We start from the raw sequence: 25,244 nt of genomic DNA, 5'->3' as shown, positions 1-25,244 counted from the left end.
GGATTTAAAATACATGGAACAAAAACAATTTACTTCAGAATGATTCTGTTAATCTAAGATAATAATAATACGCTTTATATCTGGTAAAAACTTTTTTTGGTGAACCATTATTATTTAAATAAACAGGGCTGAATACTTACCTCTGCAGTGCTTCCAAGAGTAAAGGGGTTAACATGACGTCAAAGGAGCCTGTTATCTTAACGACAGCTGTCGTCTTGGACGTATCGTTCACAAGTCGGATTTCCGTCTCTGAATCAGAACATTCTAAATAAACAATTCTCACAAATTAGCCAATAAACCATGTATACAAAGAACGTGGAATCACAGCAAATTGAAAAAGGACTACAAGAATGAGTAAATATTCTTATGACCATCCCATACTATTTTGTAGTCGTTATTATTTTTCAAAACATCTGGACTGAACTTCGGATGACAAGACAATTATAAGTGATCTCACTACTGTGTAGCAAGCCTGTGTTAAGCAAAACTAAGAAACATAATAAAGTAATATCCTCTAATATTTTATGTGAAATATTTGGTAATTCTGACACAGTCTTCATAGGAAACCTGATGAATGTTTCCATTAGCAGCAAGGGATAGTTTAAAAGCACTTTTCCATACCACAGCCTTTTGATATACCAGTAGTTGCCATGGAAAAAACCCAGCGAGTCCACAAAGGAGGTTTAATCTATGACCCAAGTACCTCAATCGAGCACTCTACCAACTGAGCTAAATCCTGCCCTATAAGGGTGGTATGTAACCCAGTGGTAAAGCGCTTGCTCGATGCGTGGTCGGTCTGGGATCGATCTCCAAGGTGGGCCCATTGGGCTATTTCTCGTTCCAGCCAGTGCACCACGACTGGTATATCAAAGACCGTGGTATGTACTACCCTGTCTGTGGGATGGTGCATATAAAAGACCACTTCGCGACAGCGGGTTTCCTCTCAATATCGGTGTGGTCCTTTACCTGACGCCATATAACTGTAAATAAAATGTGTTGAGTGCGTTGTTAAATAAAACATTTCTTTCTTTCCTACCCTATAAATTAGTTGCTTAACAGAAGTAGTGACTTCACCAATTATAACCACGACGCCGCTAGAGCACATTATAACCATATGGTCATAACACTGTTTTCAGAGGAAACCCGCTGTCGCCACATAGGCTACTCTTTTACGACAGGCAGCAAGGGAATAAGCACAAACCATGGCCTTTGTTGCAAGTGGTTTACACCTACCCATTGAGCCTTGCGGAATTACATTAAAAATTTCTAGCAGGTATACCGACTCATAACCATAATAAATAACAACATGCATAATTACATTTTCTAGCAGGTATAACTCATTATATACCTTCAAAACTCTGATCATTCATGGACGAGAAGAACTTTGAATTTTTCACGTTGGTTGGCGTCGCCGGTCTCGGTTCTTCCTTGTCCTTCATGACACCTGTGTGGAACCCGTCACGAGACTTTATAAAATGTGGAATCCAGGAGTGACTGGAACTGAACACTGAATGTGTCGCCGAAGACAGCGAGAACTGAGACTGAAAGGATTGTGAAACTTTCTTCCCAGCGTACATGTGGGAATGTGACGACGGGGTCACCCAGTCGTTACAGCTGTACTGAGCCAGGTGACTGGAGTAGCAGGACAACAGGAGCGGCGACTGGGTGATCGACTTGTTCATCTGGCTGTGCAGGTCAATGAAGGAGAGGTCAGTTGGATCGTCCAATGTCGAGTCACTGTTCCGTTCGGACGCTGCAGATTCGTAACTGGCTGTCGATTCTGTGTCCGAGTCGGACTCCACCTTTCCCATGAATTTGACGGTCTGGTCGATAACAGTGGAGTCCAAATTGATGCTAATACCAGGAGACTCTAGGGAACCTGGGGAACCCGGAGATTCTGGGGAACCAGGCAGAGACATGGATATGGTGTCGAAACTGTCAGAAGAAATGGACTTAACCTCAGAATTTTTTTCTTCTTCTGCTGAGTAGTATTCACTCTCTAGGGACTGGTACGACTGGTAGCTGAATGCTGAACCTCTGTGGTGCCTGCCGAGAACTGGACTTGGAATGGACACTTTTGAGATGGAGCCTGCTAAAGACATCTGTCTGACGACTGTAGATGGTGATGACGGACTGCTGGATGATGATCTCCAAGGATAGCTCTGATGCTGGAATGATGACAGCGACCCAATCTGTTTGCCAACAGGGGAAGGAGTTTCTGAGTTGGAAATGCTGACTCTTTTCTTGTGAATGCTGTCCGAGTCCTTACGCAGAACACTGCACTCCAGGATGGTGTCGTTGGCAGTTCCAGTAGAATCTGGACTGTTAAGCCCACTCATATATCCCCTGGTAAATGAGAAGTCTTTTTCGGAAACTCTACTTGCAGATTTGCAGAAAGACTGTCTGACATCAAACACAAGCTTGTCCTTCTGAAGGAGACTTTGAGCAAAGCCTGGATCAAGTCCATCTGGACAGACCTGTGGAACTGCTGCATAAGATGATTCTCTAGGTTTACGAGACTGAAAGAAAGTCACTCCATTCTTGTTGTATCCAAAGAACTTGCATCCTCCAATGCATCCACATTTCCCCACAATGTTTGGGTGATTAGCAGCATATGTCTGTTCTGGAGGCCACAGAAACCAAAGCCGTTGAGTCTTCTTGTCGTGAAGATGAAGAAATTTGTCCTGGATGTCGTAAAGTTCCGGACTTGGCAAGGCTATGGCAGCCTCCACAACAATGGGGCCGAATGCAAAGCCACCAGCATTCAACCATTTCTCAGGGGCGGAACGTTCCACTCGCAGGGTTGAACAGGATATGAACTGCTTCATGGAGATGTTGTCTACGATCGCCGTTATGCCACCTCTAATACTAGGACTGTGAAGATCACACTTGGATACTCGAATGGGACTGATCTGAGTGAAAATACAAACACAGTGATAGTTTTCTCAGTTTTCATTAACAGTTAACCTGATCTTACAACTTAAGTGCATCCCCTATGGACTGGTCCAAACAACTTAGAGATCAAGAATTGTCATATTGGGTATCCAGTCAAATGATTAGTTCTTCCTTCTTTCTATTACAGTTCATGGTTGGGGAGGGGGATGGGAAATGCACTTGTGTTGAGAGGTTAGGTTAATGATGTACAGAAGAAATAAACTGAGTAATATATCATTAATTATACATCAACAATTTTTTTTCTAAATATGCCATCCTTATGATCTTAAATATTAGCAGGCTTACTTTTCAAAAGATAAAATGTGCATAATATGTGGATTTCTAGAACTAGAATTTAATATGACATTAATCCATTTGAGTGGTAAAAAGACATAATAGCTATAATTATATTCTGAAACAAGCTCTGAGATTTTTTAATACAAAAAGCAAAAACTAAATAAATTTAAGGCTGCTATCTTGTTCTAAACAAGGTTCAACCAATCCACTAGCTCTCAATCCCACCTAGTGTATTTTAGGTCTGGGCTAGTGGAAATTATCAAATATAATATATAGGGCACTAGCCAAAGCTTCTCTGATGGCTAGCGACATTCTCAAACATTTGTCGAAAACTGCTAAACAAGGTTCAACCAATCCACTAGCTCTCAATCCCACCTAGTGTATTTTAGGTCTGGGCTAGTGGAAATTATCAAATATAATATATAGGGCACTAGCCAAAGCTTCTCTGATGGCTAGCGACATTCTCAAACATTTGCCGAAAACTGCTAAAAGAGAATCATAGTATTATAATTAAAGGTGCAGACCCTAGATTTAGCCCGTAAAAATGGACATTAAGTTTAGTTAATCTACAAACCTGCAACACACATTTGGATATGGTTATAACAGAGAGAAGGCTAAAGTCTGTGATGTTTAAACTGGGAAACACCGTCAAAAATAGCTAGAGCTTGTCTCATTAACCATTACTTCTTAGACGAACGTGTGTTTTTAAAAACTAGGGTATGTCGCTTTGAAGCTGAACTTACAAGCTGAATGAAACCAAATCATTACCTGCATGTTAAGCGCAGCTTCCGTCTCGAGGATGAAGAGGTTGATGGAGTCGATGGACGCTCGCACCATCATGTATTTGACGTCCTCTGTGGATGGACACGGGAATGGCAGCGTCGGCGCCATGCGGCACTGCGCCTGTCGGATCATGTGCTGGCACAGCGTGTACGGCTTCGATCGCTTCAGCGTGTTCTCCGCATCCTCCAGCAACATGATGTTTGTCTGCAGATACTCGACAATGTTCTGCAGCTGAAATATTAACAGCAGAATCCACTGTTAGCACGATTCAATGGTATACAATATAAGTTATAAACCCCAAACAATATAATACAAAAAAATTAAAGTAAATGTATGCAAACATAATTTAAAGTTACAGTCTCTGGTTACCATATTATAACATCATGTACAAATATAAAATACAAGCTCAAATGCACTTTTTAAAAATTTGTGTGTTTGCTATGAACGGAGATCGTCAAAAGTATACGCTCGATTCGTCACCTGTGCCTCCATTGCTCAGCAAAACACAAATGATAGCCTGTTGTCAGTTTCATTTAATACGTGCGTTTGCGGATTTGAAATTGTAGGGTTAATCTCAAAAAATTAAATGAGAAATCTTGCGCTGTATGAAGAATGTTCGGTTGAGGATACGGTACTAGAGTCTCGTTATAACTGGTTTGATCTTGACAACGTATTATTGACAATCGTACCTTTCGATTTCAAAATTAATATTTTATAAAGTGTTAGTAGAACTTTCAAAGTTTAGTTTGTATACTAGTAACTGTGAACGTTTTCATTTCTTAATTTTACGTGTGTTAAAATCGACAAATTCAAATAAATATTCTTTTGTTTGAAAAGGGTAAAGTTAGTTTGTTTTGTTTAAGGACATCAATGTTAGAGCATACTGATTTAAGACGAAATGGGTGCATGTGCAGGAGGAGGGTATTGGGTGTCCAAACCTTTACCTGCCTAAGCTAAAAAAAAATTGAAATATATTTTCTGGAGGAGCATGGCCCCATATAAACTTTACTCAACGCCTATAACGCCAACCCTGCTGAAATCCCTGCACATACGCCTTGGAAACCCGCTACATTTTTTAAATTTATTTTTTAGCAAGGGATCGTTTTTATGTACCATCCCACAGACAGGATATCACATACCATGGCCTTTTATATACCAGTCATGGCGCACTTAGGTCTAAGTAATGAATAGAAATAACATATAGTTTCGATAAATGTTACGTAAATCGAACACATCACCCTCTTCCTCTACCCCTTACATGTAACGCGTATGCCCCACCACTGACCCCCGGAAAGGTGTTGTACCATACCTCTATGGATGTAAACATGTTTTGGAGATATGAGACGACCCCTCAATCGAGACAGTTAAATTTGTTCAAAATCACGTGAGAAGCTCAGCGCCTGCGCAAATCACGTAAAATCCCAGTTCTACTGGCATCCCGCTAAATGAAGAAAAACAAAGCTGGCCATTGCATTGGTAGTTGACCTAGATAATGTAGATAAGCGAGAATTGTGAAACTATAGAGATGTGGTGGACCTTTCATGTACCAAACAGAACTGGATTATCTATTCTAAATGCTTAAATAATAAAAATATTCCAGGGACCGCAGCTTTAAAATAAATACTAGAGTTAATATTGCATCATTATATCAAGTTTAAACATTTCCAATATGATTATAGCATGAAACAGTTGTAATATTTCCTGAACACAGCTGTCAAAATTCACAGGAGTGATCTATCTTGATTCTGTGAACACTAGACATAGTAGAATAACAAATGAAGATGTCCGGTGTAAAAAATTGTTTAATGGTATTCGTATTTAAGTTATCGCAATATCTAAAAAAAAAAAATTATAGTGATCATAGGGTTTAAAAAAAATATTTAACAAATATTAATTAAGTTCTGTACATTTTATTTGGGTAATTAAGACTCACTAAGATGTACCCTAAAATATTACACACACCAAGACAGTGTTACGTGAATTGTTTTCTACCAATTTGAGGTTGAAAAATGTAGGTCCAAAATGACATATTCCACATTAGAAACTTGGGTGAGCGATGACGTTTTATGTTTTTTAAGCTGGATGAAAAATACCTGTGGTGACGTCAGTTTCCCAGTGACCTCCCCGATGACGGCCTCCACCAGCCACGCATACTCCAGAGTCTCACTGTCCAGGGTCAGCCCCTCGTGGGAGAACATCGCGTGACCTCTGACCTGCAGCCCAGACAATGCCAGGTGACCCTCCTTCAAGTGGTCTTGATCAACATCACGCTGTAAAACAAAAAACCCAACGATAACGATCAGTCTCGCAATTTTCAGAGGCCTGTTCTATGAGTTAATGATAGTAAGCCTATAACTGACTTTCAACACAACCACATACATACACACCCACCCATATACCGTACTGAGAAAAAATTTAAATTATTTATTTTTTAGGAAAAACTTTTTTAGTGGGGATATGTGCTTTATGCCAAGATACTGAAGATTCTGCATGCATGAATTCTCCCACATTATTAACAGAGTTCCTGACGCCATATAACCGTTAAGTAAAAAGTGTTGAGTGTGTCGTTAAATAAAACATTCCTTACTTCCTATTAACAAGAGTTCCTCCTGCTCTGGTTTAGCTAGTGATGTGAGCGCTTACACAACAGTGAAAAAAAAAGAGAGCAATATTTTGTCTTTTCTTCATTTCCTTTGTTTTTGCTTTTTGTAGAATTATGAAGATACACACACATTTATTCACAAGCATAACATACACATACTATGCATACATGTACAATCACACACACACACACACACACACACACAGACATCGTGGAACATTTTGTTCAATATCGTGTCACGACTCGCATCACGAGTTTTATAGATTGCTACACAATTTTAAAACATTAAACGACAATTGCTAATCAATTTTCAATTGATTAAAGAAATATCACTAATCAAGATTTTGAAAACAAAATGTTCCCTGAGAAATGCATGCATGCATGCATGCACACACACACACACACACACACACAAAATCCTACACATAAAACACTGAGACAGACTAGTATTGTCTTACAACAACAGTATCTTTGACAAGCAGAACAGCTGGAGACAAGAGGAGCTGCAACTTGGTTTCTTCATACGACTTGTCCATCTCAAAGCACAGCCGCTCTATGTGGAGTGTCGGGCAGGCCGCGTCTACCGAGCTACAGCTCTGAAATAAGAACACAAAACTATCATTAATATACTGTCGAAAAACAAATGGTACAAAAATCTAATCATTTTCTCTTTTCATAAATATTTAACCTGACCTCAAACTCACGGCATTTTCCCCTCTAATAATAGACTGGTCCGAACATCCTAACAGCCAATGGGATGGCTTAAAATGTTCCAATAAGTCTTCTGCTTCCTGTTCCTGTCATGTGATTGAAGCTTCTTTCCTTTAGTTTGAGGTCAGGTTAAGTTGAAAAGAAAAAGGAACTCGGAACTGTAGTTCGTTTCAATCACTATTAATGTTACAATGTCTGAATATTGAATGAATGAATATTTAACGACACCCCAACACAAAAATACACCTCGGCTACTGGGTGTCTGAATAAAGTACAAAGATGTAATATGGGACTGAATGTCAGTAATGTAAGACTGAATGTCAGTAATGTAAGATTGAATGTCAGTAATTTGAGACTGAATGTCAGTAATGTGAGATTGAATGTCAGTAACACAGTTAACATTTTGACACTATGGCACTATTAGTGATGGCGACATTCCTTTTTTTTCATCAATATACGTAAGATCTAAGTATTAAATCTCATTATAAAAACAGAAAGACTGGCAGTATCAATCAATCAAACCACAAGGAACTTAACAATAAAAAATATTTTTTTTAAATAACAACACTGTACAATCCTCTAAATTGAAATTTTAATAAACATTCAAATAAATTCTCTTTATCTGGTTACACAAAAGATAAAATGAATTTCCTTGCTTTTTATTAGGAAAAAAAAACAGAAAGAAAAAACCCCATGCATAAACATGCATTTTTCCTTTTTGTTAAAATATATTTGCAGTGTTTTTGATAGTTATACACCAACATTTTCAAATATTTAAATATTTTTACTACACAGACAAAGATAATAATGTTATCACTAGTTTATGTGCAATTCTGGCCACATCCTTGAATGTTAAACAATACAGTGCAGTACAATACAATCTAATACAATGTTTATTGCAATGTGAAACACAGATGCTAGACACCACACAAACCTTAACTAGATGACCTTGGATGTCGTGCAGTACCACTGAGACAGTGACAGACAGTGGACGATACATTCTTGCATCAAACGCAGACCTGGAATCATCAGGATTCTCAATGTGTACATAGCTGTCCTGCTCATCATACCGGTCCTTGACCGAGTCCAGGCTGCTGTTCATGTCAGTAATGGACTGATCCTCACCAAGGTAGTTCTCCTGGAAAGAAGGATGGAAACCAATGTTTGTGAAATGAGATCCAGGTGTCATTTCATTTAACAATATCAAGTTCTCTATTTGTTCGGCAAAAGAAACATCATATTTAATAAATAACCAGTTTATACTGATCAATACAATTAAATAAAGATACTGGTAAAATACATACTAAATTCATAGCTATATTATTTTATATTTTAGATTAGATTTACAGACACGGTACAGACAGACACTGAACGCACCTTGATGTTTATAAAATTGCGAAGCAGGGAGCCAAACAGACACAGTACAGACGGACACAGAATGTACCTTGATGTGTATAAAATTGAGATGCAGGGAGCCGCACAGACAAAGTAAAGAAAGATACAGTACAGACGGACACAGAATGTACCTTGATGTGTATAAAATTGAGATGCAGGGAGCCGTACACTGTACAGACGGACACAGAACGCACCTTGATGTGTATAAAATTGCGAAGCAGGGAGCCATACACAATACAGACAGACACTGTACAGACAGACAACAGAGCATACCTTGATGTGTATAAAATTGCAAAGCAGGGAGCCATACAGACACAGTACAGACAGACACAGAACCTACCTTGAGGTGTATAAAATTGCGAAGCAGTGAGCCGTACAGACACAGTACGGATGGAGCCAGCTCCAGCTCCACGTTTATGACATCGGGTTCCAACGTTGTGGCATCAAAATTTGCTGCAGTCACTTTCTTCTTGGGCGTGTCAGATGGGGGCGGTCGCAGAGGAGACAACAAGGATTCTTCTCTCATCGGTGTTGGCAGCTCATCAAGGCCAATTGGGCTTTTCGAGGTGAAGTTGAGGATCGGGCTCGGGTGGAATGTGTAGAGAAGGGAGAAGGCGACAGAGGATGTGTTCCAACAGTCTATCCATCCAGCACTGCCAATCAAATCAAGTATATCAAATTTAATATATATTTATCCATCCAGATATGCCAATCAAAACAGCCATATAAAATTTAATGTATATTTATACATCCAGATCTGCCAATCAAAACAACCATATCAAATTTAATGTATAGTTATCCATCCGGATCCATAACTTTTCTAGGCTACTAGACCTCAAGTAATAGAACTATTTCTTAATGTCTCTTCTTGCACAAAAAACCATGTTGCATGCTATAGTTGCATTTTTTACCTGGTCTGTGTTTTCTTCCTCCAAGCTTTTTCACGAAAAGCCGCATACGACTTGTGAGTGTTACTGCCATTGCGGTTCACAATCTTTATGTTCTCCGAGAGAGCCATAAGTGTGTGGCGACTTGTGTGGTGTTCTGGGAGGTACAGTCGACAGTCCACTGTTTCACCCTGTAAACACAAGCATAACACTGAATCAATCACATCTTTAAATTGCTTTAATTTTTTTTTTATAGAGTTACTAAACTTGCTGTTTTAGAAGCTCAATGCAAGTGCAATGTAACTTTACAGTGGAATGAATTCCAATTCAAAATTTTTAAAACAATGGAAATTAAAACAAATTAATTCAGATTTTATTAAATGATATGTTACATGAAATCAGAAATACGACTAATGTGCAACTGGGTGACGAATGGACTTATTAAAAGGATGGATCCATAAAAAGGATGTACAAGCCAATAATGTTATATATCAACTAAGAACCATATTTCACACTCAAATGTCTGAAAAAACTAAATCCGGGAAACTTAATTATCTACAAGGCAACTTAAATATTTATTCTTTTTGACAATCCTCTAAAATGTTTAACATTTTTAAAAGCATGTGACATGTAGCAGCTTGGTTATTACCTTTATGACAAGGTGAACCGGAAGAGTTACTGGCAAGAAGTCTGTGAAGGGTATTTGCACTGACAGGTCAAATATCTCACCACAAAATGCTATGTGTGCTACAAGAAAAGAAACAAAGAAACATAATTAACAAATTACTTTAAAACATTACAACCATTCAAGAATGTTAAAAATATTGCATCACTATTCTCAGATTTAAATAAACGTTTCACCGTGCCACAATGAAACCAGACATAACATTTAATGAAAAGAGATTAATTATCAACATAATTTTATTATCTTTTTTTAAATTATGTCTTGAGATTAACATCCACATGTGCAACTATAACCCAAGGTTTACTGATGTAGGATTCTAACTTAGTTACAGACACAGAGCTAGATATAACCTTGACATAGAGCTAAATGAAAAAGGAGACATATGTTGCCACTGGAACAGTAATGTTATTTTCAAATTCCATGTGTGAACCATGTCTTATCTTTTCAGCTTCGTACACATACATCAACATATAGAAAAACTTTCTTTAAGATAATAAATTTAAAGCAAATGGACAAGAGACGAACCGTTTTCCTGGTGCTGTGAAGATGGGTCAATCCAGTTGTATTCATTGGTAAGTGTAAGCAGCTCAAACTGTTTGACCATAATGTTGATGGTCCACGTGTAAGGTATGAAGCTGTACAGGTCAGGGCGACTTTTGTTTGACCAGTCATCGGCCAAATCTGTTAACAAGAAGAAGAAAACACCAAAAGATTCACATCTCTGCTCCCATCAACTAAAACTTACTGTCATTATAATAGGAAAACCAGTCGAAATGGTGTGTAATGTTTATATGCCGATATATATGATTAATGATATTCAATGAAACCACATAACTCTGATGTGACATCCAGCATGGTGTTCATACCTGAACAACATTAAGAGTTTTCCTTGAATTAAATTAACTGGTGATAGGAAAGGAATATTTATACAATGACACCTGAACACATTTTAAACTTAGTGAAATTTGGAATTTCACAAAATATTTTTATGAAGTCATATTATCAGTTTTATTAATTACCGTATATCTTCGCCTATAAGTCAAACATTTTTCACCCAAAAATTATTTTATAACTTTGGGGGTCGACTTATAAGAGGGTAAACAAATTTCACCCAAAAATATTACCGTTTTGAGGATTATTTTACAAGTTTTATTGTTGAAGTATGCCCTGTATTTATACTCAAATATGTTAATTTGACACATTTATTTTGTATAACCTTCTTTTTTTTGGCATTAGAACGGTTTCAGTTATGCAAAAAGGCGTACAATCTCTCACATGCCAAGAGAACAGTCCACTTAGTTAAAATAACAGTCATCACTAATAGCAAAAATGTAAACAATACTAACTACCTGTTGCCCGAGTTTATTTTGAAATCTGGTCACTGGCATTAATGGTTGTTCAAACAATGTTTTATCGGTGATTAACTTCATGAATATTACTGAGCTTTCCCTTAAAACAGATTAGACTGATCTCTACAGTTCACTAGAGCAATAGGGACATACATCATTTGGTACAAAACCAGTGTACTTTCCAGAGATGTCCTCCTTACATGTATTAATATGGCGGCAAAACATGTGATTAACTGATACTTTCAGTTTTATCGTAGTGATCTGTTGTCAGTGTTTATAAATAAAGTTGTTGTCTGTGCACAAAACCATGCTGTACAGTGCCATACGGTGACAGTCAAACAGCTTTCACTATCTACTAAGGGAATGTTTCCTTTTGATGCTATGTAGTTTGATTGCGATGTACAAAACGTGAAAACTGAAGTTTGTAAAATAATTTTCTTTTGTTAAAATATTGTACATTATTGTTCTTATGTGCTGAAAATAAAAAATACTTCAATATTTATAAGTTGTTTTTCATGGGTCAACTTATAAATGGGTCAATAAAAAAATATGTTTTTAGGGCTTGAAATTAGGGACTCGACTTATAGCCGAGATCGACTTACAGGCGAAGTTATACGGTAAGTTTTTAAAATAAAATTCAAAGAGTGAATTGATGAATTATGTGTAAGAATACTTGTAGGATGCCATCATTACTTAAGAATACTTGTAGAATGTCAGCATAGATCATTATCTGTACATACTTCATTTGTCAATTTGTAAAATTTGTGTCTTGTAATCTGGTTCCACACCTACTGGATATTTGCACAGAGTTGGGCATCTCTGTTGTTATCTGGGTTCTTGATCACTCAATCACCTGTTAATCTGCACTCGCCTTAGGATCATAAGTTTGATTGCCCTTGGTCCATCCTTTAGATTTTTTCCCTATCGCAACCATAACTCTTTTTCTTGACCAAATGTTACAATAATGATTTGTAAGACACCAAATAGCCATATTTTATTAGGTTCAGCGAATGTCAATTTTATTTCATTAAATTTTTTGCCTTTTACAATTCTGTACATAATAGGTAGTCAGAAACAATAAACAGCTTGCATGCGAAGACAAGAAGAAAACTGCATACAAAACAATTAGATAACACAATGATATCCTACACGGTTTAAGAACCATTGTGTGCTCACCAGTGAAGAAATGTTTGTGTTCAAACAGCAGGTAGACCATAGCCTTGCAGGCCGTCAGGTTACACACATAGTCCTGGTGCATGTTCCACACCAGTGGGTACTTCATCGCAACGTCAAACTGCAATAAGAGTACAAATATTTTCACTTTACTTCATGGCCATACTTAGGATGTTAGGACTACAGTGCATCGTTTACAATTCAAAATGTGTTACCCTCCAGTCTGTTCATTATCTTTGGAACTAGTAAGTCAGAACTGGATCCAGGAAACAGTTGTTGTTGTGGGGTTGCTTTTGGCAGGGGACTAAGAGAAAAGGGGCACATAGACCAACTCATGAAAAGGACAACACAATAATAATAATTTAAAAAGAAAAAACCCATAAAAAAAACCCCAGAGGCTTTGAATAAATAAAAGGGTGAACAGGTCGCCTGGTTCACCCCTCACTGGATCCGCCTCTGGTACGTTATTTGTAAAAAGACAATGACTACACCTACTAAGCCCATTGATGTGTAACTGTAAGAATGAAAAGTTAAAAAGTAAGCAGCAGTTGTGTAGGCAGCAGCTGATGAAAACTACTACCTGCTGTCTACTAACGTCTAAATCGACTTACCTCCAGTGTTTCACACTCCATCAGAGACCTGTACGGCATGCTGGTTGTCGCGTCAAGCAACATGAGCTGACCTTTGACCTTCGTCTCATACCCGGTCTCCTCCACCATCCAGGGAATGATGGCCTCAATGTACGAACCCTGACTGGCGTTCATGTGTATGGCCTGCGTCTCCTGAACAAACAAAAAAACTATCAAAATCACTGATAAAACTAATTAATACTAATTATATATAAGCTTGATAATTATAATATATCTATGGCTTTTGTTTTCTTTCCTTCTTGACTTTGAGCAGCAATTATTTTACATTTATATTCACATATAAGTTAAGAGTTAATCATGCTTGGACCGGCAAGTTTTGGTTTGGGCCAGCCGAAATTGTAGTTTCCCAGCCAACTTTGACTCCTGATCGTAGGTTTTGCTCAAAATGATGGCATGAGACCACTTGTTGACCTTCACATTTCCTGTGCTAATAATATAATAGAGGTCAAGATAGCAATGTCTGACTGTAGTTAAAGCTTTAAAATGTGCAGAAATAAACTGGGGAATAGCTTGTTAATACATTAATGAAGTACCCCAAAATACCACTGAATTTATGGTATTATTAATAAACTAAATCAGGTGCGTACAGTGTTTTTAGTAAAGAGAATGTCAATGGTTGTTGCAGCGATGATGGTCATCTTTAGTTCAAACGATCTGTACATGCGAGTTTCTCCGGGTTTCGGCTCGACGCTCGGAATCATGGGTTGATAGTCTGCAGGGTAGAAAAACTTCCACAGGTGGTCTCTGAAACAATGATGGTACATGAAATTCATTTCAAAGAAAATAATTAAACAAAAAAAAAATCACATAGAAATGTAAACATTAGAGTGAAATAATATAAAAAGCCTTCTACTAATAATGTTGGAACTCAAAATACTAATTATAAAAAGTGCATTCCTCCATTGGGTGCACAGAGAGAGATTGATCCTAAAAAATATCAAATTGACAACACTCCAGTTTCACGAAACAGTAAATATAAGCTATGTCTTTTTGGATGATTAAACAACCATTAATGCTGACTCAGATTTGTTTTTCATAACTCAAAAGTTACTTCTTTTCCCAAAACAAATCAAAATAAGACTGTACTCATTGCTTTAATTTTTTTGCAAAATTTATTATAAATAAAGTTAGATTTTTCAAACTGGAAAAAAGGCAACAGTTGCAGAAATAAGAAAAATATATCACCGGAGGGTGGGGTGGGATGGGTTTGTAGGTGCAAATGAACCTACTTTTGGCTAGTTTTGTTTTTTATAGTTCTGTGGCTTGAAAATAATTAAATATTAGCCGTAAAATGTACTAGTTCACTATAGAAACAACATCTTACAAGTTCATTGTGAAGCCCATGCAAAATGCCATTACCTCTGTCTGTCGACCCATGGTCCGTAATTAAAGTCTGTGTTCTTGCCACACTTGATGTCGACCCCAAAACACGGGTAGGTCCGTCTGACAACCACTTCTCCGTCTGCCATCTCCATCAGCTCGGGCTCATGAGGTACAAGTCCTACAAGGCAATTAACAAAACATAAAGTGAGAAACAGAATATGATGTCTTATCAAAACACCAACAGTGAAACCCCTCTAAACCTGGCAGCCACAGGACAAGTAAAAGGTACACTTTAAACGGTACCCAGTTTAGAGAAGTTCTGTTCTGTACCTACATTTAAAAAAACATCTGTTTATGAAAAGGTCTGTTTTGAGGATATTCCAGTTTAAACAGGGTATGGTTTTGAGCGGTTTCACTGTATTATTATGGCAGTCAATACATCCGATACAATCAGATGGAATTCCTTCTTTTCATATTTGCCTGACTGCTTTTAATAAAATTTGGGCTTTTTTGCTTTTCTTGTTGCAATCAGTGCTTCACAACAAAAGCTGTAGTATGTGCTGGCCTGCCTATAAGAAAGTGCATATAAAAAATCCAATGTTTCTTTTTCGGCAAAAGAAGCCTATATGGCAATGGCAGGTTTCCTCCCTCTCTTGACTGAGTGTCAAAATAATCATCTATTAGATATCAAATTGCCATAGTATAAAATGTGCCGAGGTGTCTTACTGAAGAACTAACACATTCCGTTTCTCGTTGGGAGTAAAATGAAAATGCTGAGTTTAATAATAGTCACTGCAACCGAACTGTAATCTATTTATCGTTAGATCACAAAAGCAGATCCAGAAATATTTTTAAAGGTAGACCCAACACTAATTCTCTGTGAAAATATCAATGTGTGGAAATGAGTATGTCCGCACTAGTGCATTGCTAAAGACAGTGAGGTTTCTGATGGGGATATTGGGCTGAGAACTGGGATTTCACAGGACTATGGAAAGGCATTTTAATTCCATGGAAATATGGGCTCAATCTGAGTCTACCAATGAACTGGATGTTAAAATATTAAGACTAATACCTGCTTCATCCATGTAGAAATATATATCAAATTCATTTGACTGGAGAACAACAAAGCCTTCACCCATGAATCTTGGCGGTCTACAAAAACAATGGAATGCAAAGAACTAAAATTAGTAAACATGTTTTTAAATATATGCACAATTTTCTATTGCAGTTTGTAACTAAATGTGGAGTCAATAATACCTAGAACAATGTAGAACAACAAGATAAACCTGACAAAAAGCACTGCAGACAGCACAAAATGTAAATGAACATTAGATATTAAATGGTGTACAACAATCACAGTAAATTTACTTGTAAACCAAACATTTAAAAAACATTTTAAGCATACATTTTAAGTTGGTGTATCAAGTATGAACTACATGAAACATTTTTAGTTATAAGCAACTGCATAAATTTTAATGTGTAAATTTATTTGAAAAAACTGCATTGCCTTATTGTCCAGCCATATTACCATCCGTAGACTTGCAAGTCAGATTATAAAAAATATATCACAAATATCGCATTTAGGAATTAACTCTTTAAATTTTAAATAGAAAAAAAAGAAAGAAATGTTTTATTTAACATCGCACTCAACACATTACTTACGGTTATATGGCATCAGACATATGGTTAAGGACCACATAGATATTGAGAGAGGAAACCTGCTGTCGCCACTTTATGGGCTACTCTTTTCGATTAGCAGCAAGGGATCTTTTATATGCAAATTTTAAACAGTGTCACCTACTCGTCAACAGGTCCAGTGTACTTGGGGCTCGGTACGAGCATCACACGCGTGTTCTCTGCCTTACACTTGATCACGTGCATGAACTGGTCAAACGGAGTGGATGCCGGCTTTGTCGTATACACCAAGTGTGCCTCTTCAAAGTTTCCAATCAGTGTGTATGGCATCAGATAGTTCCCAAATATTAATCTACCCTGTTTGTGATAAAAATTACAAGAATTAAAAGAATTGTTTTACATACTTGGTACACACAATAATATTATTATATTTACTTAGTTACCCAAAATAATTTGTAAACATTTATTTTTCTTCATATTTATAAAGAATACTTAATTGTGTTACTAACAATTCAAGAAATTGTTACATGTACATCAAAAAGTGAACTAACTGTCATTAATATTAATTTTTTTGAGAATCACAAAGTATTACATACTGAATTTATGTCCACTTTAATCACTGGGACCAAGTCACGCCAATGAATGCCATCTTGAGGAACTGTAATCCTGAAATGAAATTAATGTACATGTACACTTGATGTCTGGGAATAAGTCTTTAACAACACTAGATGGACGGATAGATGGACGCACTGGTGGACAGATAGACTAATTCATATTTCCCACTGTTTAACACATGGTACTTGCCGAAAATAATAACAGAAAGAAATCAGAAATAACTTTGGTCAAGACTACAGCCTATTTAATTTTTCATTTTGCTATGAGAAATACCTGGGAATGTTTGGTTGAAAAGCAGTTCTCGGAGAGTATTTCCGCTTGACAACAATGGTGTAATGTTGCATAAATTTTGAGGAATTGAAACCTGATTGTGACAGTTAATTTGATAATAAATTTTTACACTATTAACCAACAATGAAAATCAGGAAATATTGGAATATGAATTGTAGTTCATTTCCCCTCCAAACATGTGGTCAGTAAAACAGTGACTAGGAATAACGGTAATAAATAATGGCAATCTGAACAAAAATTAATGAAAGTAAGTGCAAATTTTAAACATTTTGCTTAAGTTTAAACATCATCTACTCTAAATAATCCTTACTCTTTCACATATAAAATTATTTTATGTATTTACAGACCTGTCAACCCTCCCGGATTCCACGGGAGTCTCCCGGTATTTTATCAAATCTCCTTTCACCTGTGCGGGAGGACAATTTCTCCTTTTAAATGACATTTTTGTAAGCATAAAAAAAATCGATCCTCTTTTGTCAAAATAACATAAGGGAAGTAACTCTGCCTTTTTTTCTCATTCAGAAAATGTTGACTACTTTCGGTTTCTAAAAATGTAACAAACCGAATTGTCCCGACTGTTTAACCTTTGCCGAAGTGAGAATTGTGGGATAGCCTATTTATATTGTTCAAAAAGCACATGGAGTTTATAAAATGACGTGTTATTATAATGTTTGTTGTCATCGTAATGACTACGAAGCGTGTTACCGCTAATTCAACAGGCTGTGTATTGACATTCAGTGTTGCCATATATAAAACTATCCAATTTAGTTCTAATAACACCTCTGAATTGTAAAATGTCTTCCCACTGGATTACATAATGCAACTATGACAAATTTGAACTGCCAGACTCCTGAGTTGACAGCGATACACATGATCGTGACGATGCATGTTAAAATCACATGTCACAGCAAGACAACGAAAAGACCAATTAACTGTATAAACATACTTGTGTCAGTTAATTTTGTATGTTTGTGCAGTAAAATGTTGGTTATAAGGGGACACTTCAAGAAATTATTTTTGTACAATTAAAAAATGTTGTGTTTGACATTGACAAAGTTACTCACGGAAAAGGGTATATTTCTGGTATATTTCACACGATGTCTGTAATGAGGTTTTACTTATGATTAATGAAAATACAATGTTTATTGCATCATTATAATGATTTTAAATAAGTACCACGCCACCATTCCTCATTACAGTAAAAATTTAATATTAATTAATACAATTTATATAAACTTGTCTTTGGTAGCCTACTTAGGTACACTAACCACAAATGATAATGTAACGCAACCTGTAAGGCTGTAAGTGTAATACCGTAAATGTACTAATTATTTTTTTTATTTCTTGTTCTTAACATTTTGGGATAACATATTTTTTTTTTTTTTAAATATGTATTAAATCATAATAATATTTAAACTTAAAAAAAAAAATTAAAAATATTATTATTATTATTTTTTTTTAATGCCAAGATCTAAGGTTAACAAGTATATATGACATTATATAGTATTCATATAACTTATTGTAATAGTTTTTTTTAAATCTTACGATTTTGGATTAAATTGTGTGAATTTAAAAAATCTCCTGCTTTGTGACAAAATCTCCTGCTTTTTCAACACACACCTGCTTTCTCTTGACTAAAGGTTGACAGGTCTGTATTTATATAACACATTGAAAAGAAAATATGTGAGTATAAGTTATAAACTTGAATCTCTTCTTCTGAGCTACATTTTGATGATTAAAGAAATTTAACTGAATTTTCCAATGACTTAAGCAATATTCCAGATTCAATGGTTACAAGTCATATTTTCATCTCATAAGCTGCAACTTTAAATAGTTAATGTTTTGTTAAGTGATAATAATAAAAAGCACTGAATCTCACCTGCTTTCAACAGTTTCACCATCGTTTTCAGGAATTATCTTTGCTTTTAATCCAAACAGCTTCTCCAAATGGGCATACGTTGCTGACCGATTATATATATGAAACTCTAGCTGATCCACAAACAGCGACATTCTCGTTTCAGAATGTGAGAAATCTGTAAATCACACATGTATAACAATAAAAAAATTGGTATGAAAATTAATTCTTCAATGCTGACAGCTAAAAGAACAAAGCAATATTATTTGGTAAAATTATTCAAGCAAATTTTTAAAATCCAAATTTTTAATGTAAATCCAAAGTTAGGATAAAATATCCAAGTTTTGTTTCTGTTGATTCAAATTAATTTTGTAAAAAAATAGATTGAAATAAATATTTATTAAAAAGTGTATGTGTATCTTTAGTTATTTCATTGTACAAATGAGGACTGACAACTTTTCTTCAGTTTTTTTCTTTATATACAAGAAATAACAAAATACCTTCAGTTATTTCTTTGTACACATAAGGACGCCACCATCGGAATATTATCCAACCATACTGTACACGTATAGAATAGTCTTCCGTTATAAAATGGAAATCACGGAACATGATCTTGCCAGAGAGAACGGAAAATGAAAATGATCCTGAAAATAATGGAAGATACATTTATATATAAAATATAGAAAGATCTGTACAGATCATTTAAAAATAAAAGAAAAAAGTGCATTCCATGAATGTATTATGCATGACAATTGATATGTACCACTAGGCAATGAAATATGCTGTACTTAAAGTTAAAACATAATTAAAAACATTTTTATTATCAGTTGCAAAATTAGCCCGAGTACTCTGACTGTAAGAGAGCTAGACTGACATTTGGACATAAATACGCTCTCATTACAGTCAGAGACCAAGCTATGTATTTTTTTGGGCAATTGCCAACAACCAAAAAGTTGTCAAAGATTTCCGATCTAATACCACAACAATCTTATGTTTGACGTCAAATACATTTACATCGACCATTTCCAAGTTACTTGATTAAAAAAGTATCAGATATTAATCACTAATACACACACTACAGAAAGAAACCAGACAGCACCCACATTCAGCTAAGCTTCGGCAAACTCCGGACAGCAGAATTCTAAGTTCGCCGACCTATATCGTGACGTTGCGTCACATGATCACCCACTCAACCCGACAATCACACAAAAAAGGTTTGTTTTGTGTAACGACATTACTAGAGCACATTGATTCATTAATCATCGGCTATTGGATGTCAAATATTTGGTAATTTTATCAGTGTTAGAGAGGAAATCTGCTACATTTTATCATTAGTAGCAAGTGATCTAGCAAGCACATACCACGGCCTTTGATATACCAGTCGTAGTGCACTGGGTGAAGCGGGAAATAGTGCAATGGACCCACCGACGGGGATCAATCCCAGATCGACAACGCATCCATTGAGCGCTATACCACTGGGCTGTTGACAATCACCAAAGTGACAGAGAGTGGTACGCGCGCGCGCACACATACACACACACACACACACACACAGAAACAATATTATATTCACGTTTTCTCAAGGTCAAAAAAGTATTTCATCTACGAGTCGTATGCCTGCTTGGCATGTGTACCACTCTGGCATATCAAAGGCCGTGGTATGTGCTATCCTGTTTGTGGGATAGTGCATAGGCCTATAAAGATCACTTGCTACTACTGATAAAATGTATTGGGTTTCCTCTCTAACATTATGATAAAATTACCAAATATTTGACATCCAATAGCCGATGATTAATGAATTAATGTGCTCTATTGGTGTCGTTACACAAAACAAACTTTTTTTGTGATTGTCAGCCCCTGGAAGACGGAATGGCTGAGTGGACGATCATGTGACGGAACGTCACGATATAGGTCGGTGAACTTAGAATTCTGCTGTCCAGAGTTTGCTGAAGCTTAGCTGAATGTGGGTGCTGTCGGGTTTCTTTCTGTAGTGTGTGTATTAGTGATTAATATCAGATTTTTAAAAAATCAAGTAAATGTATTTGATGTCAAACATAGGATTGTTGTGGTATTAAAGCGGAAATCTTTGACAACTTTTTGGTTGTCGGCAATTGCCCAAAAAATACATAGCTTGGTCTCTTGACTGTAATGAGAGCGTATTTATGTCCAAATGTCCGTCTAGCTCTCTTACAGTCAGAGTACTCGGGCTATTGCAAAATATATCATACATCCAAATACAAGTAGAAGCTAAAAACAAACACCTACTTTATATTTTTGATAACACTAAATTAGCAATAATTGCACACGTACATATTGACTGATAAAAGGAACAAGCATTTTGAGAGTACTGCTAAAGCAATACATGTCCCCTACTGGGCTCAACAATTTTTCTTATCTCCTAAATTAAAGGGCCTAACTCTGAAAAGTGGGTAAATCACCACAAAACTTCAACTTGATCTGTAAAGCTATACACAAATGACAAAGCTATATACAAAATTTCATCTTGATATCTCAAAGCATTGCAAAAATCCAGAATTAGTTTTCCACATCTCCTAAGTTCAAGGGCCATAACTCTGTTAAAAATGGGTAAATTGCCATAAAAGTCAAACTTGGTCTGTAACAATACGTGATAAACCTACACACAAAATCTCAGCTCAATGTCTTCTGAAAGAAAAGTCTGAAAAACAAATTTTCACATCTTCTAAGTTCAAAGGCCATAACTGTGTCAAAAATGGGTAAATCGCCATGAAAGTCAAACCTGATCTGTAACAGTATGTGCTAAAACTATAGACAAAATTCAACTCAATATCTAAAGGAGTTCTGAAAAAAAAAGAGTCTGGAAAACAAATTTTCACATCTTCCGAGTTCAAGGGCCATATACCTGTGTCAAAAATGGGTAAATCGTCATGAAAGTCAAACTTGATCTGTAACAATACATGATGAAACAATACACAAAATTGCAAACAGACAGATGGAGATGAAACCTATAGTCCCCTCTGGTTGGACCGGTAGGGGACTAACAAATGGGTAAATTGGCCTTGCACTTACACAAACAGAAGACATTTATGGATGGTTCAAAGTTGCAAATCTTGTGCGATTGATGTATATTAATATTCATTGTGGGAAGGTAAATGTACTTACCAAACTTAATATGTCCATACTTGAAGAACTTGTTGATGACAAGGGTAGTGATGAGTCCAAGAATGCGGGAATTGTAGTAGGTCAGATACACCGTCCAGGCTTGTGCCATCAGGATAGCAATAAGTAAATAGTAAACTGTCGACCTCGGCAATTCCCCTTTGATCTGGTCAATCAAGGACGTGTTGGGTTTTATATTCAGTGACATCTTAGTAGATATGAACAATTACACCTGTAATTAAAAGGGAAATTGTAATAGAGTGTATTTTAAAAGACATGTATATTAGAATTTAATAGAAGTTAAATGTAATCAATCGTCGGCTATTGTTACACATCTGGCATTACAGTGAGTATGAATTTTAAACATGGCAGTGTCATGAAAAATGTGATTGTCTGCATGTTTTCGGTCTGGTGTCATAAATGTTGTTTTACATTTACTGTTTATTTGTTTTTTGTTGAATTTAGTTTAAAATTGCTGTGGTGACATTGAATTCTGGACATAAATTCATATTGATAATCTATTACAGCCAATTTGGACAACTACTTTTTTATTATGCAAAATGTATAAGAATAGCAACCACCATTGCCATAAAGTGGCATGCTTAACACGTAATGAAATTCACAGAAAAGCACAACTTCACCAATATCAATTGAATGCCACTTTTCTCTTTTATTGAATATTTTTCAACAGGGATAGAAGTATGTGAAAACTGAATTTTAGATACTGATATACATAACGTAACACTGATGTCATGACATTTGGTAATTTTGACATAGTCTTAGAGAGGAAAGCTGCTAAATGTTTACATTAGTAGCAAGGAGTCTTTTATATACACAATCCCACAGATGTAGGACAACACACACAATGGCCTTTAATATACCAGTCGTGGTTCACTGGCTGGAACAACAAATAATCCACTGGGCCCACCAACGGGGATCGATCTCAGACCGAACGTACATCAAGCAAGTGCTTTACCACTGTGCTATGTCCAAACCATGAAAACTAATTGTATGCTTTTTGTTCTAAGAGATCTTAATAATATAGGTGATATGGTTACAATCCGATTCCAATCTATGGAATCTGTGCCATTGCCAGGGCTTGAACTTAACGATGGGGGGGGGGGTTCGCATACATTTCTCTTTTAGAGAGTTAACTTAAATTTTCTTGTTCTATATGCCAAGGTCTTCAGAAAAAGTTTGGGTAACACTTCCAGGTTAAGTACGTTTTCTCAGCAGAGCACATTTATGATTTTTGGTTGGCCGCCAAAAGGCTAAAATGACGATATCAGACTTTGATGCAATAAATAATTATTTGACACCCATAGATGATTTATTTTGATTTATTTCAATTGTTTGGGTATTACTGACTATATTTTAGCATTGTTCATTGTCACAAACCTAGGTATGTGGTACAAAATGAGCTTATTTTACATATTTTTACTTGGAAATCGCTTTCGATTTGAAAGCAGCTCAAAGTCTAATGGCTCTTCAGTCAACCAATACTGTAAGCAGAGTTCCACAAATAGGCCAAACGTTTTTTCATTAAATACTCAGAGCAAAACAGTTTTAAATTTGATACCTCGTGTTGCTGGATGATACCCATGGGGTCCATTGTATCCCTACCCCCTAAAATAAACACTTTTAGGGCATTTGGTCAAATGACCATATCTCCTAAAGTAAGTGTCATAAGAAGTTAATCCTTGTGTCTGTAAATATGTTTTGATCCCCCAAAAATTGATTGGTACCATTACTATGATTTTTAGGAGTTGACCTAATTAGCATAATTCCAAGATGGCGTCCAAAATGGCAGCGGAAAACTGATTTAGACATAACTTCGCATATAGAAGAACATTTCAAGTGTCACTTAAAAAAAGAGAGTCAAATACACAAATTCTCCACCGCTCCTCCTCCCCACCCAGATAATATGGTGTTTAATATAATAAAAATTAACCTTTCATGAATTATCATTGATAACTGTCCTAAATACTACTATTTAAAGATTACAAGAACATTTCAAGCAGAATTCCACAAATTGGCCATAAGTTTTTTCATTAAATGCTCAGAGCAATACAGTTTTCAATTTGATACCTCGAATTGCTGGATGATACCCATGGGGTCCATTGTATCCCTACCCCCTAAAATAAACACTTTTAGGGCATTTGGTCAAATGACCATATCTCCTAAAGTAAGTGTCATAAAAAGTTAATCTTTGTGTCTGTAAATATGTTTTGATCCCCCAAAAATTGATTGGTACCATTACTGTGATTTTTTGGAGTTGACCTAATTAGCATAATTCCAAGATGGCGTCCAGAATGGCCACGTAATACTGAATGAGACGTGACTTCGCACACAGAAGAACATTTCAAGTGAGATTACTACCTTATTAGTGCAAAAGTTTCAAACATACAAAAAAATACTGCAGTACTCAAGCTAATCTTATCAGACAATTACATTTTTACAGGAATTGAGTGATGTTTTCTTACACCAAAAGAATTTGCAACATTTGACCTCAGCCATCCTGCAAGGGCAAATTGAACTGATACACTTATCCATACATGAGCATATGACTGACCGATTAACCTTAAGGGTTTTCTATAGTGTTGCAGGCATTAGTTGACCTTGGTTGTGCTCATAACCACAATCTTGCGGTTTCAGTGATCCAACAGTTTCAGGGTTGAGATGGCTCTGCAAGGTATGCATGGTGGTGTGGGCATTATAGAATGTTAGTTTTGGTAGAGGTGTTCCTGGTTCGATGGAACTGTGTTCAATTGGTACAGTATTGTCCTTTACTGACGGGTCATCCAAGTACATGTCGAACACAGAGTCACATCGGCCAAACTGACGATAAACATCGGAAAATGACATGAAAACTCAGAGGAGATCCTGACAGTTGGAAAGGCCAGTAAAACGAACCTTATGAA

At 36.3% G+C, this 25,244-nt stretch overlaps 1 protein-coding gene across 3 annotated transcripts in view; it reads right to left on the bottom strand.

Annotated features, from left to right (window-relative positions):
* LOC121374145 (transmembrane protein KIAA1109-like) overlaps positions 1-25,244 on the bottom strand; it is an 89,731-nt gene that overhangs the window by 61,492 nt on the left and 2,995 nt on the right. For all 3 annotated transcript variants that reach the window (XM_041501108.1, XM_041501110.1, XM_041501109.1), the window contains exons 2-21: positions 22,327-22,555; positions 19,686-19,829; positions 19,210-19,363; positions 17,021-17,090; positions 16,591-16,781; positions 15,862-15,941; positions 14,826-14,967; positions 14,054-14,210; positions 13,428-13,598; positions 12,820-12,937; positions 10,820-10,975; positions 10,259-10,356; positions 9,634-9,800; positions 9,063-9,375; positions 8,262-8,465; positions 7,075-7,212; positions 6,108-6,284; positions 4,000-4,245; positions 1,349-2,912; positions 141-264 (exon numbers count right to left, since the gene is read on the bottom strand). In XM_041501108.1, the coding sequence (XP_041357042.1) occupies positions 141-264; positions 1,349-2,912; positions 4,000-4,245; positions 6,108-6,284; positions 7,075-7,212; positions 8,262-8,465; positions 9,063-9,375; positions 9,634-9,800; positions 10,259-10,356; positions 10,820-10,975; positions 12,820-12,937; positions 13,428-13,598; positions 14,054-14,210; positions 14,826-14,967; positions 15,862-15,941; positions 16,591-16,781; positions 17,021-17,090; positions 19,210-19,363; positions 19,686-19,829; positions 22,327-22,531 (4,619 nt within the window). In that variant the 5' untranslated portion in view covers positions 22,532-22,555. The remainder of the gene's footprint in view (positions 1-140; positions 265-1,348; positions 2,913-3,999; positions 4,246-6,107; positions 6,285-7,074; positions 7,213-8,261; positions 8,466-9,062; positions 9,376-9,633; positions 9,801-10,258; positions 10,357-10,819; positions 10,976-12,819; positions 12,938-13,427; positions 13,599-14,053; positions 14,211-14,825; positions 14,968-15,861; positions 15,942-16,590; positions 16,782-17,020; positions 17,091-19,209; positions 19,364-19,685; positions 19,830-22,326; positions 22,556-25,244) is intronic.

The sequence above is a fragment of the Gigantopelta aegis genome, chromosome 6, assembly GCF_016097555.1.
Source record: "Gigantopelta aegis isolate Gae_Host chromosome 6, Gae_host_genome, whole genome shotgun sequence".
Lineage (NCBI taxonomy): Eukaryota > Metazoa > Mollusca > Gastropoda > Neomphalida > Peltospiridae > Gigantopelta > Gigantopelta aegis.
This window is presented reverse-complemented; position numbering and strand designations above follow the sequence as displayed.